The sequence below is a fragment of the Gavialis gangeticus genome, unplaced genomic scaffold (genome assembly GCF_001723915.1).
Source record: "Gavialis gangeticus isolate Ggan-Ray unplaced genomic scaffold, GavGan_comp1, whole genome shotgun sequence".
Classification (NCBI taxonomy): domain Eukaryota; kingdom Metazoa; phylum Chordata; order Crocodylia; family Gavialidae; genus Gavialis; species Gavialis gangeticus.
Window position 1 is genome coordinate 9,038,543 of NW_017729018.1, and position 12,862 is coordinate 9,051,404.

The 12,862-nt window shown below is 58.8% G+C and overlaps 1 protein-coding gene across 1 annotated transcript in view; it reads left to right on the forward strand.

The window, feature by feature from the left end:
- Positions 1–1,983: 1,983 nt before the first annotated feature.
- LOC109294692 (hepatoma-derived growth factor-related protein 2) overlaps positions 1,984–12,862 on the forward strand; it is a gene marked incomplete at its 5' end in the record, with an annotated part of 12,443 nt that continues 1,564 nt past the window's right edge. Inside the window, 13 exons of the mRNA XM_019513140.1 lie at positions 1,984–2,078; positions 2,162–2,300; positions 3,321–3,506; positions 4,034–4,150; positions 4,823–4,894; positions 5,470–5,617; positions 5,880–5,955; positions 7,381–7,666; positions 8,932–9,026; positions 9,958–10,028; positions 10,426–10,496; positions 12,151–12,252; positions 12,374–12,587. Coding sequence (XP_019368685.1) covers positions 1,984–2,078; positions 2,162–2,300; positions 3,321–3,506; positions 4,034–4,150; positions 4,823–4,894; positions 5,470–5,617; positions 5,880–5,955; positions 7,381–7,666; positions 8,932–9,026; positions 9,958–10,028; positions 10,426–10,496; positions 12,151–12,252; positions 12,374–12,587 — 1,672 coding nt within the window. The remainder of the gene's footprint in view (positions 2,079–2,161; positions 2,301–3,320; positions 3,507–4,033; positions 4,151–4,822; positions 4,895–5,469; positions 5,618–5,879; positions 5,956–7,380; positions 7,667–8,931; positions 9,027–9,957; positions 10,029–10,425; positions 10,497–12,150; positions 12,253–12,373; positions 12,588–12,862) is intronic.

Below are 12,862 nucleotides of genomic sequence, written 5' to 3' on the forward strand. Positions count from 1 at the left end.
ATTTAGGGGCTGAGAAGGTGGGAGCTTGATTGGTTGGGTGGCCCCTGAGGCTTTGTGGAGAGTCTGGTGCAGAGGGGCACAGGGGCGCAGGGTGGGTTTGGAGAGCAGAGGGGTCCAGGGAGGTGGCGGGTGCATGGGGGTGCAGAGGGGCACGGGGGTGCTGGGTGGGTTTGGGGTGCAGAGGGACACAGGATGGTGCTAGGTGCATAGCGGGGTGCTGAATGGGTTTGGGGTGCAGAGGTTTCCTGGGAGGCGGGGGGTGCAGAGGGTGCATAGGGGCGCTGGGGGTTGCTGGATGTGTTTGGGGTGCAGAGGGACACAGGATGGTGTTGGGCGCATGGGGGGTGCTGAATGGGTTTGGAGTGCAGAGGTGTCCAGGGGGAGGGGGCGTGCATGGGGGGGTGCTGGTTGGGTTTGGGGTGCAGCGGGGCACAGGGGTGGTGGGTGCACAGGGGCGCAGGGCAGTGCTGGGTGGGTCATGGAGTGCGGAGGGGCACAGGCTGGAGGTGGATACTGGGGTGCAGAGGACTGTGGGGGTGCAGCGCAGCCATGGGTCAGTGGATGGGGGTGCAGGGTGCTTCGCAGGGTGCAGTGAAGGCCTAGTGGGGGCGCAGGGTTGTGCCGTGGGGAGCTGGGCTGTGTGTGCAAGGGAAGACGGGCGTAGGGGGCAGGTGACAAGGCAGTGGGTCATGGGCAAGTGGGACTTGGAAGGGACTCGGTGTGGGGGCAGTGGATGTGGAGCAGGGGGCAGGGATGGCCACCCACCGCAGGTGCGGGTTGCCCAGGGTGCTGGTCCCGGTGGGATGCTGGATGCCGGGGTGTGCAGCTGCCATGGGGCAGGGAGGTCTTGGGCTGTGCTGCGGTGCTAGGAGGTGGCATTTGAGGTGGGAAAACTGGGTGATGGTGCCACATGGCTGCAGAGCCTGGAAGGGGCCTGGATGGTCCCAGGGGTGAGAGGGTGCAGGTGGAGATGGGACCGTATTTGGTTCTGGTGACCAAGAGCTGTGCTCGTGCCCAAGGACTCCGTGCGGATGGAGCTATATTGAAGGCAGAAGTCTTGACCAGTTCAGGTGCCAGACTGGTGCCCTCTTGGCAGCTCGGCTGTCGCTATAGGAGGTGTCTACCAGCAAAAGAGACAGGCTGAGAGTTTCTGGGATTGGGACAGCAGTGATGGTGGAGGGTGTCAGAGGCAGGGAGACCACAGCTGGCGTGCAGAGTATCTCAGGACCTCCTTCCTTCCACCTTCCTTTGGCTTTGCTGGACGTGGGGCTAGGGGAGAGCTTCCTTCCTTCTCAGGATCCTGGGCTGGCTGAGCTCCCTTGCACTGCTGGAAGGGCTGCTCTTTGCAGGCTCCCCGGCGTGTGGGCGACACCCACGTGCATGTGCGTTGCTGCCTCTTTGCCGTGGCAGCTCCCACACCCGCTCCCTGGCTCCTGCCTCGGAGCTGCGTCCCCTGGCTGCATCACGTGGAAGTGGCTGACGGGCCCTGGAGCCAACGCAGCGTGTGGGAAGAAGGCTGAGATTCCTGTGTGTGAAAAGTCGTGCCTGCCGGCAGCCTGGGCTTTCCTGTGGCCTGCTTCCAGCCAGGAGAGCCCCTTCTGACCACCTGTTGGAGCAATCGTCTCTGCCCTCAGTGGGGCCGGACAGGATTCCCCGGGGGGGTCCAGCAGCACTGCTCTAAGTCCAGGCATATGGATCTCTACAGAGGAATGCAATGGGCTGGTTTCCCCCGGGTGTTAAGCCCATAACCCATGAGGCATTCCCAGCCGTAGGAAGACTGAAGTCAAGTTCCCACGCAGAGCCCAAGCGGCTGGGCCGGATTCTTTGTCACCCGTCTCAAGATCCTGCGTTAGGAGCTGGTGTGCTGCTGGCAGTTTGCTCCACAAGCTTCTGGGGGGGTTTGAAACAGTCACGCCAGTATGATGCTGCTTTGCTGCCGACCTGTGGTAACGTGCTCCCAGCTGCCATCCCTGACCGTGTCCTGCTCTGTCCCCCTTCCAGATCGATGACATCGCAGATGGTGCCGTGAAACCCCCACCGAACAAGTACCCCATCTTCTTCTTCGGCACTCACGAGACGTAAGCTGCACCCCCACCTGCGCTTCCTTTGCTCTTGCCTGCTTCCCCTGGGCTGGGGCCTCACCTCTGCTTTGTTTCCCCAGAGCCTTCTTGGGCCCTAAGGACCTGTTCCTATACGAGAAGTGCAAGGACAAATACGGGAAGCCGAACAAGCGGAAAGGCTTCAATGAAGGCCTGTGGGAAATCCAGAACAACCCTCATGCCAGCTACAGCGCCCCTCCGGTGAGTGCGTCCGGGGTCGCCCTGAGCACGGGTGTCCTGCCTGTCTCCCACATCGCCTTGCCGCCTCCTGCTCCTGACCAGAGTTTCTAGGGGTTGCCAGGTCAAAGTCTCCCTTTTCAGGAACTGCATAACTTGTCTTTATCAAATCTCTGACTTTCTTCCTCACTGGGGTCCCAGGGAAGCAGGCATCGTTCTCCCTGGTTTACAGATGGGATCCACAGAGTAAGTGACTCATCCAAAGCTGCAGAGAACACGTTTGTCAGAGCAAGCATCAGAACTAGTGCTTCTGGCTCCCCTCCCTGTGCCGAGACTGCTCACTGGTCCCACTGTTTCCCTCAGCAGAGGGGCCCTGACCCGATGGCCAGGACCAACGTTGCCAGTCTGGTTTCCCATTGATTTCCGTGGGCTTTGGGTCAAACCAAGAGGTGGCCCTTTGTGGTTGAGGTCGGAGTGCCTAAGGGATGCTTTGTAACAAAAGTTATGTGATGCAGTTTAGATCGTGGGGTCTTCAAGGAAGGCTTCCACAGCAGCTTTGCAGTTTGTGGCACTGGAGAGAGGCAGAAGGGGTTTCAAGGTGAGCTGCGAAGGGCAGATGGCAGGTATGTAGGGAAGGCCAGGTGAACGAGCGTGATGCAGCACAAGGTGGTGACTTGAATGAAAGAGGACTCTACTGGGAGCTGTCTTTGGTCCTAGATGGGTCCCTTAATGCTGTGCATGTGGGGAAAGGCTGCAGAGGGGATTTTGGGGGACATGGACATTGGCTGAAGGGACAGAGAAGCTCCCTTTATGAGGTCTGTGTGATGTTATTGCACTTGAGGGTTCTAGCGCTCTGTGAGGAGGGGGGAGCATTTCCCTAGCCTTCCAGTGGGAGCTGTTTCAGGGGTCCTCTCTCTGATATCCCTGTCTGGGGATGTCCTGCTCTCTGTCTTCTCTATGCTTATCCCCTGCTCTCTTTGCCCTGACGGGTGTTACTACATATTGAGCAGTAACCTCCAACCACCCATCTCTCTGCCTCTGCAGCCGGCAAGCTCCTCAGACAGCGAGGTTGGCGACATCGACCCGGTAGCAGGCAGTGATGCAGGAGAGGATGAAGAGTCTGCGGTCGCTGCCATCCCTGCAGCAGCCACCGAGAAGATGGAAAGCGACGAGGAGTCTGACAAGGGGAGTGATCACAGCGGGCTGAAGCGGAAGTCACTGGCTATGAAGGTACGCAGGCACTGGCTAGGCGAGACCAGGAAGATTGTTATAATTTGTGTGTGATGTATTGTAGCTGCAACATAAGACAGTTAATTTACATGCTACTTAACTGCAGCTGCTTCTGGGCTGGAGTTTAGCTGCTGTCCTGTGCCAGCCGCACTGTGCAGCAGGGGGATTTTTAGGTGGGGATGTGAGAGCAAGTTTCCTCCTTCACAGGAGATGAGGTTGGGAGAATGGAACCATCCCAGTGCAGAACCTCATCGTTAACCCATGGGTTCTTGTAGTTGCCTCTACCTACACACGTGTACTGGGGTAGATCGAGATCTCTTTTCATGGTGTGTAGGCCGACCGTGGGCTCAGGCCGGAGCTGTGAGTTTCTGACTAACCCTTGGGTGCTGCTCCAAGTTTAACAGAAAATAGTAAGACACGAGGAAGGCTTGGCTGCTTCCCTGTGGGTTGCTTCACCATGTGCGGAGAGAATGGATGAGAAGAACAGGCAAGCTTGCAGCTGCCCTCACAGTGATGTCTGGCTTTAGGTGCCGGTGGCTAAACGACCCCGGAAATCCTCCAGTGACCTTGACCAAGGCAGCGTGTCCCCGTCAGAAGAAGAGAACTCAGAAAGCTCTTCGGAGTCGGAGAAAAACAGCGACCAGGTGAGCGTGATTCCCCCCACACACCACAATATAGGGATGGGGCAGGCAGGCTCTGCTGGACTCACCAGAGACTGGGAGAAGGCAGTAAGGGAACAAGGTGGCTAAGCCCTCTTCCTGCTAGCAGCAGTAGCACTTAAATTCTTCCTAGGCCTCCGGTTGCTAAAGGGAAATGCTCGCAGAGGCATGAGCAGGCCTAGGCCTATAGCTCAGCCTCACTTGGTCCCATCCTTCCCAAGGCACTGGAGATGAGACACTGCCATCTCCTCTGAGAAGCACTTGATGTTGGCGGCTCCCCTGTGCCTTGTTGATCTGCTCCCAGGCCTGAGTGCTGGCCACAGTGTGGCTAGTGGTCCTGGGGCAGGTGCTTTGTGGGTACAGCGGGCAGTATAGTCCAAGATGCTAAAATCCCAGGGATGCTTATGCCTTGGGGCAGTGGCCAAGACATGGAGTCTAGATCCAAGGATTATCAGAGGAAAAGTCCTCTCTGTTAGAACTGGGGCTGCTTCTCACTCACCTGGTGCCAGTTACTGTGTCTTTTGGGTTTCTTTCCTTCTCTGCATCGGGTCTGGGCCTGGGGATTGATGCCAAGAGTTGGGGGGCAAGGAGAGATGCCTGGCTCTGAAACCAAAGTGGATGTTTCCCCATCTCAGATGTGCGTATGTCCCTTCCCAGGACTTCACTCCCGAGAAGAAGCCGGTAGCCAGGGCTCCCAGGAGGATGCCTGCAGGCGGGAGAAAGAGAAAGGTAAGAGCGGCCGGTCCTGTCCTGTTTCTGTTCCCTTCTCTCCAACCTGCTGCAGGACAGCAGGGTAGCTGGGGGCAGCACCTGATGTGGCCTGTGGTGAGTGCAGGGGGAGGCTGTAGACAGTCACCAGGCCCATTGTCTGGCTGGATGTTGGTGAGGAAAAACTGAGGAACTGAGCATCTGGTTCTGTGTTGCTGGCAGTGTGGGACATGAGCATTGTGTGACTGGGGCGTGACTGGCTCCCAGCATGTAGCCCCGGGTTGAGGGGAGCACAAGAAGACTTGTCTTGGGCTTTGAAGGCCAGTGGGATTCCCTGGGTGCAGCTAGTCTGACCTCCCACACTTCAGGGGACTGGGCGATCATGAGCCCCTGGACTGCTGCCTGCCTTCCTGGTGACACCAGCTCACTCTGGACACCACCCCCATCCATAGGGTCTGGAGATTGCTTCCTCTGTTGTCCCACCTGGGATGGGAACTCTGTGATGTGGCGTCTGCAATGCAGGGGCTGGACCTGAGGCCTCTGCTGGTCCCTGCTCCCCTCCCCGCTCAGCACTCCGTTCTCTTCCCTACTCACAGAAGGTGGATTCGGGCTCTGACTCTGACTCCAAAGCGGACTCGGAGGAGGAGATGGAGAACGCCGCAGTGGATGTGGCCAAGTCAGACTCGGACTCAGACTCAGATTCAGACATGTCTGTGAAGAAGGCTCCTCGGGGTCGGAAGCCAGGTAGGGTCTGAAGGGTGCTATGGCTTATTGTCAGATTGCAGATATCCCACAGGCTTTCCCAGGAATCTGTGCTGGAGGGGAGCTCTCTGCTAAGCTCCTGAATGTGTTTATGTGGGGGCCTTGATTGGCCCATACCTGAGTCTGTGGACTGAAGTCCGGGCCTTGGACTGGGTGACTCTCCCTTGAAGAGCCCCTGGCCAGCCGCCTGTTGAAGGGGTGGGTCTTCTGCTTTGCTGAACCCCTGACTGCTTGTGTCTTGCAGCCGAGAAGCCACCCCCAAAGCCCCGGGGCAGAAAACCAAAGCCTGAGAGAGTGCCCACCAGCTCCAGCAGTGACAGGTGAGGGCGAGTCCCGGGGAGGCTGGGCTGCCACAGGCTCAAATCCCTCACTCAAGCTTTGCATCCCCTCCTGGCAGGAGCTAGCCCCACCCTGCCATCAGTACCTGCTGGGTTTTCCAGGTGACTGGATGGGGGTAGGTGGGAAGTTTTCTGCAAGGGCCACGGGTCCTGACCAGAGGAGCAGCACGTGGCAGAGGCTTGGCTCAGAGCATCTGGGTAGCAACGTACCTGTGAGTCTAATCCCTGGCTCTGTCCACACTCGGTGAACCAAGTTGCCTTGTCTGCCCTTGCCCCAGTCTTTTTCCCTCCTGCGAAGACAGGCCTGGCCCTTGTGGTGTAATGAGTTCATTAATGCCCTAGAGGCACTTTCGACTTTCAAGACGGTGGCTCTTTGGGACAGAGGCTGTGCTGAACTACATGTTTATACAGTGCCAGGTCTGACCTGACTGAGGCCTCTAGTGCTGCCCCAGCATAAACGTTAAACAATGGAGCCATGTGCATCCCCCTGCAGCTGGCATGGAAGGGTGGTGCCCTCTGCTCCCCAGAGCAGGAACCTTGTGCATGGAGCCCTCCTGGCTGTGGCCTTGCCTCTGCCCTTGAAAATGGTGTCCAAATTGCTCTGTTGGCAGAGCTGTGCTGGCCAGCCCTCCAGGGGATTGTAGCCCCTGCCCCTTCCCCAGGTGCAATGATCTCTGCTACCTGTGCTCAAACCAGTACCTTTGGGGCTGCGCCTCAGCAGCTCCTGCTATGGGACCCACCTCTCCATTTGCACTGCAGTAGTGCTGGTGGCTCCTAGCAGTGCCGTGGCTGATGGTAAGGGACTTTGCATAAGGCGGGGTTCAGACAGCCCTGGGGAGCAGAATGGCAAGGGGTACAGCTGGGTGACAGGACACCTGCTCCATTGGGAGATGAGCCCGGGGATCCCTGCAGACCCAGCCTGAACAGGACGTGGATGTTTGCTGACTCCCAAGCAGGTGGGGCTGGGGCTTCTTCACAGGGCTGGGGACTTCATCCCAGTCATGTTAGCACCTAGACAGGGGAACAGGGGACTGTTGGCCATGCAGATTGGATGTCTACAACAGTGGTTCCTTCGGCAAGTGGTGAGAGGTGCTGACTGGGGGCTATTCTTGTGGGTAACCAGAGGCCTTGGGTCTCTGGGGATATCAGTCCAGAGTCTCTTCTTGCTTTGATTCCCTCCAAAAAGGGAAGTGCCCAGCAAGGGAGCAGGGAGGGTGACCAACCTGAGCCACTTGGCATTCTCAGGGCTGTTCAGGGCCTGTCCAGTACCCAGTTCAAGCATCAGTCTGATCCCCAGGCAGTGGGAGGGATGGCATGAGGCTCTGGAGAAGCAAGGCTGCAAGTGGGAGCGGAGCAGGGCTGTCGGCAGGGCCCATCCTGCCCTGACCTGCCTGGCTGTGCCCCCAGTGACAGCGACAGTGATGTGGACCGCATCAGCGAGTGGAAGCGGCGGGACGAGGAGCGCCGGCGGGAACTGGAGGAGAAGAGGAAGAGGGAGCAGGAAGAGGAGCTGCGTCGGCTGCGCGAGCAAGAGAAGGAGGAGAAGGAAAAGCGGAAGGAGAAAGCGGAGAAGGCGGATGAGGCACGCTCAGACAGCGACAGCAACCTCGACGGTGATGTGGCCAAAAGGGGCCGCAAGGGCCGAGCCAAAGCCCCGTCATCCTCTGACTCGGATGCTGAGCTGGAGAAGGAGGTGAGTGTGTGGGCACCTCGGGGAGCTCGTATGGGTGCGGCCTCTGCATGCTGTTCCCAGCCAGAGGGGGCAGCAGGGTGGGGTGGGATGGGACGTGTCTCTCGCAGACCCTCTCCACAGCCCGGCACTCTGGGACTGTTCCCCATACCCCCGGGTGCAGCTCTTCTTGCTCAGGACTGGAGCAGCTGGGTGTCAAGGAAGCTTCCCCTGCCATGGGCTGTGTGAACCCTGGCCCTGCTCTCCAGCACTGGCGGGGGTGTTCCTGCCACCTGTAGCCCCCTGGAGTTGCACTGTGCTCACAGCAAAAGACTCATGTTGGCTGTGTGCTCTGGTCTGCCTGGCACACTTTCCCCCAGGGGCTCAGCCCTGGCACAGCTGCCAGCGCAGCGACACCTGGGCAGAACGGTGCCATCTGGCCATGGCTTTGGTGACCCGCTCAGTCACAGCAGGCAACACACTGAACTTAGGCATTGGCTCCTCCTGTCTGGGTGTCCCTTGGGGTTGTTCTGTGAGCTGTTCAGCCAGCCCCAAATCCTGACCCAGTTCCAGCTTGGGCACTAATGCGGCCCTGCAGCACCTCCCTGCCAGCTTCAGCTGGGGTTTGGATTTAGATTTCCTTAACTGCTGGCTAGCATGGCTGTGAACTGATAGCCAACCCCACCCTCTGCCCCTCCCTGGTGCCCTCCGCCCTGCCTATATCAGGAATACAGTGCTTGACCAGCCGTGGAGAGTGCGGAGCTTTCATCCAGCAAGTGCCAGGCACTGCAGTAAAACCATCTCTGTCCTCCATGCTGCTCCTTCCAGTGTCAGAGAAGCCAAGAGAGCAGTGCTGTCCAGTGATTCCATTCCTGGCTTTGCCACTGGTGCTGCCTGAGCTTGGGAGTTGCAGCACTGCCCTGTACCTCGGTTTCCCCATCCATACACAGTCACTATGAGGTTCAGTGTGAGGGAGGAGCCTGCTTGGGGCAGGAAAGTGGAGTGGTGCCAGGAGGCACAGAGGTGACAGCAGAGGCTGCGTGGGAGCCCCATACCTGGAGGCACATCTCCTCCAGCACGTGGGTGTGGGGGGAGGGAGCGCGAGCCACATCGCAGAAGGCCACATATCCAGTTGGTGGCTCAGGGCCGGGGCTGTCCCAGGTGCATGTACAGTACCAGGTGATGCCCCCATCCCCTCTCCACAAGGCGCTGGAGCAGCCCCCTCCCCCTGCAGGGGTGTGGGGGGAGATCAGGGCTCGCTCATTCTCTGCATTGTTCTCTCCTCCAAGGTAAAGAAGCCTGGGAAGAAGCTGCAGCCCTCTGAGTTGTCAAGGAAACCGAATCAAAAGGAGAAGAGGGGCCGGGAGGAGAAGCCTCGCAACAAGTCAGCTTCCGCCTTCCCCCTCCCCTCTCCCCTTGGTCCCTTCCCTAGGGGCTGGTGGGGAGGGGTGGGGTCTCTTCTAGGGGTGGTGGGTGGAGGTTTCCCTTCAAGGGAGCTCCCTGCAGAGCTGCAGTGTGTCTGTGATGGGGCGGAAGCAGCCTCAGAGGAGGGGGCACATGGAGATGCCGGGGTTGGGAGTGGGAGGAGGTCTCTAAAGCCACTTGACTGTGAAGCCCTCTCGCCTGGGGGTCTGAGCAGCCTCAGGCCTGCTGTTACTGCAGGGCTGCTCCTCTGAGAGGAGGGAGCCTCTAGTCGGGCCCTAGAGAATCACTTTGTACTGGGGGGTGGGGGTGGGTGTTGAAAGTCCTGGGTCTGAGGTGATTGTGGCCTGGGGCTGGAAGTTGGGACTCCAGGGTTCCTTCGTCTCTGCTGGGGGTCTTCGTGCCAGCCCCGCAGACCGGTACTCAGCACCCATCTGGCGTTGTGCATTCGCTGCGGAGCCCGATTCCTCATCGGCTCTGGGCAGCCCCTGGCTTCGGCAGGAGCAAAGGGCTTGAGGCCTCTGCAGATGTGCTGGGCTGTCCTCTGTCCACATCAAGTCGTGGGCCCGAGCTCTGGGGTCCTGCCTGTGCAGTGCCCCGAGTTCCACTCCCCTGCCCTTGAGTGCGATGGGCTGGGGTGGGGGCAGTGCCCAAGCACTGAGCGGCGGCCTGGTTTCGTGCTCACATTTCCCTTATAGCCCACACCCCCATCACCCTGCCCCGCAGGCCAGGTTACCCCTGGACAAGCTATGTGGGTGTAGCTGGCCAGGGGGAGGATTGTGAGGGTCTTGTCATCTTGCCCTGTCAGGTGAGGCATGGGAGGGTGGGGGGTTCCCAGGATTCAGACAGTCCAATACACAGCCTTGTCCTCTGGCTTCCTTTTCCTACCACAGACCCTTGAAAGTGGAACGAGGCCGGAAAAAGTCTGACACAATCCACGAGAGAAGGATGGAGAAGAAAAAGGGTGAGAGCGGCGCTCTGCTGGGCTGGGAGGGAAAGGGTCTGGGTGGGAGAGGGCAGGGGGGGTATGCTTTTCTGGGCAGGGCAGGTTGCCACAACATGGGGGTTTAGGGGCGTCGTTCTGAAAGCATCTGGTGTGAAGCCCTGACTGGAACCTGTGGGATGTTGCTGATGGGCTGCCAGGGCAGGGGGCTGCTTTGAGGTGTAACAGAGTGAGGGCTCCTCTGCTCTGAGTGCATTCCCGTAGCAGGCTCTGGGGGGGTGGCCCTCTGCTGCGAGCCCAGCCCGGTCACAGGCCCGAGACCCAGAACATCCACGTGCTGTCCTGCTGGAGGCATACCCCTCACGCTAGCAAGCAGGGTCAGTCTGTAGGAGGCTGATCTGTGCTGCCTCTGTCTCAGAGCCCACAATCGAAGAGAAACTCCAGAAGCTTCACAGCGAGATCAAGTTTGCCCTGAAAGTCGATAACCCGGTGAGTACTGGCACGGTGGGGGGTGGAATCCAGGGAGCCTTGGGGTCTGGCTCTTCTGCCCCATGCAGGCATCCCAAACTAGCCTGTGCGCATGTGTGCAATGCTCCCTGCCCCCACACTTGCTCACAATGCTGGTAGCACTTTGTCCTCACCGTGCACAACCCTGCAGGGCTGTGCAAGGCAGCATGAGCACCCCCCTCCTGCTGTCACCAGTCATCTGCCCTCTTTCCCTGCCTGCTAGACTGTGTATAGCAGCCCCCTTGGCTGAAGCCTTGCAAGCGTGTGCCCCCTCTCATGGCTCTGGCATGCTTGCTGAAGGCTGGCACTCCCTGCTCTTCCCCTGTCCACTCAGACACCCTCCGAGCTGGTGCCAGGGCCTGCCAGTTATTTCAAAAGCTGTGTTGTGCTAGAGTTCAGCATCGTGTCCTGTTCTCGTGGGCTGCCCAGCAACGGATTGATGCCTCTGGAGGAGCAGTGCTCAGCTTGGCCCCTAGATGGTGCCACCATTTCTCCTTGGGCTTCCCCAAGATGTGCCACCAGTCTGGCTCCTGGCCTGACTGGGTGCTTACCAGATGTGGGTGAACCTGGCACCCTCAAGGGGAGGCCCAGGAGAAGGCCAGAGCCAGTCCCAGCTGCTTGCAATCTTGGGTGCTGCAGGCTTTGTCTGTGTCTGCTCCTCGGCTGTACCCCGGGGATGGGGAGCGTTACCTTTTATAGGAGCAGAGAAATGTGAAGCTGGAAGGGACCTTGAGGCCACCTGGTGCAGGCCCCAGAGCTGAGGCAGGATCCAGTGGCAGGTGCTCCCTAACAACATAGGGCAGCAAGGGACCTCAAAGGACCAGTTAGCCCACCACTGCTCCAGCCAAGGTCCCCCCCGTCTCAGGTGCTTGGGCAACCTGCAAGTAGATGACAAGGATTCCCCTGCCCCGATTGGGAAGCTGATCTGGTGCTGAATCCCCCTCGTGGTTAGAAAGTCCTTCCTGCCACCTAACCCGCATCTCCCTTGTTGCAGTCTCAGCCCACTCCTGCGTGTCCTGGCCTGCGTGGGCACAGGGAATGGTTGCTCACTGTGTGTAATTAAAGCGTGGAACTCATTGCCGCCCAGTGTAGTAGAAGCCGACAATTTAGCCAGTTTCACAGAGGGTGGAGGACATACTTGGAGGAAAGGGGCCTCAGGAGCTATTGAGCACAGGAGTAAGGGGCACAGCTTCTGAATCAGAACTTCCTAGACCTTAAATGCTGGAGGCTGCAAGTGTGAGAGGAGCAGGGGAAAACCCCTGGTCAGACCCAGTTCACTCCCTTTCAGCATCCGCTGTCTGCCACTGTGTGACACAGGAGATGACTAGAGGGACCTAGGGTCTGACCCAGTAAATGTCAGTTCATATTTTCTCTCTGTATCAGTGCTTTCTGTCCTGGATGGGCAGTATCAAATCCCTCTCTGTATCAAATCTCTGGACCATATAACCCATTCTTCCCCATTTACCCTGGCTTTTTGCAAACCTCCAGCCAGGCAGCCACAGCTGGGTCCTGTGTCACAGTGCTTCCCCTACCTTTTAGTGAGCAGGCTTTGCCATGCTGTATACTGAGTCCAGAGAGGGATGAAGCAAACCTCTCTAGCTTCCTGAGCTCTCTGACCTCACTTCTTTGCCTACAGGACATCAAGAGATGCCTGAGTGCACTGGAAGAGCTGGGAACACTGCAGGTCACCTCTCAGATCCTCCAGAAACACACTGATGTGGTGGCTACGTTGAAAAAGGTGCCATGGAGAGGGGATGTGGGTGGGAGGGGAGGGGAGGGGTGTGTACACACATCTCACTCTTGGGCAAGGGCCACCTTGTTCCCAAGCTGCTGTCTGACGCTCCCTGTGCCTGTGGCAGATCCGCCGCTACAAGGCGAACAAGGATGTAATGGAGAAGGCCGCTGAGGTTTACACCCGCTTGAAGTCACGTGTCCTGGGACCAAAGCTGGAGGCCATCCAGAAAGCCAACAAAGCCGGGTTGGAGAAGGACAAGGGGGATGCAGAGAAGGGCCAGGAGAAGCTGGCAGGAGGCGAGACACGGAATGAGAAAGGAGAGGAGGAGACGAATGCTGGTAACGTGGGTGCAGGCTCTTAGGAGGGGCCTGTTGCTTTCCTGGTGCCCTTCACAGGGCTGATTCTCGCTCCCTGTGGCAGCCCTTGTGGAGGGCCTGCCTGGTGGCTCCTGGAGCTGGTGGGTTGTGGAGGCAGAAGGAGGGGGTCCCAGCATGGGGAGCTAGAGGAGCTGCCTCTGGAGGTGCAAATCTGCAATGGTGGCAGGTGTGCAGGCCCCCAACTTCCTGGGACATCCTTGAACTCCATCTCCTATGCAGGGCAGGTGCCAGGCAGC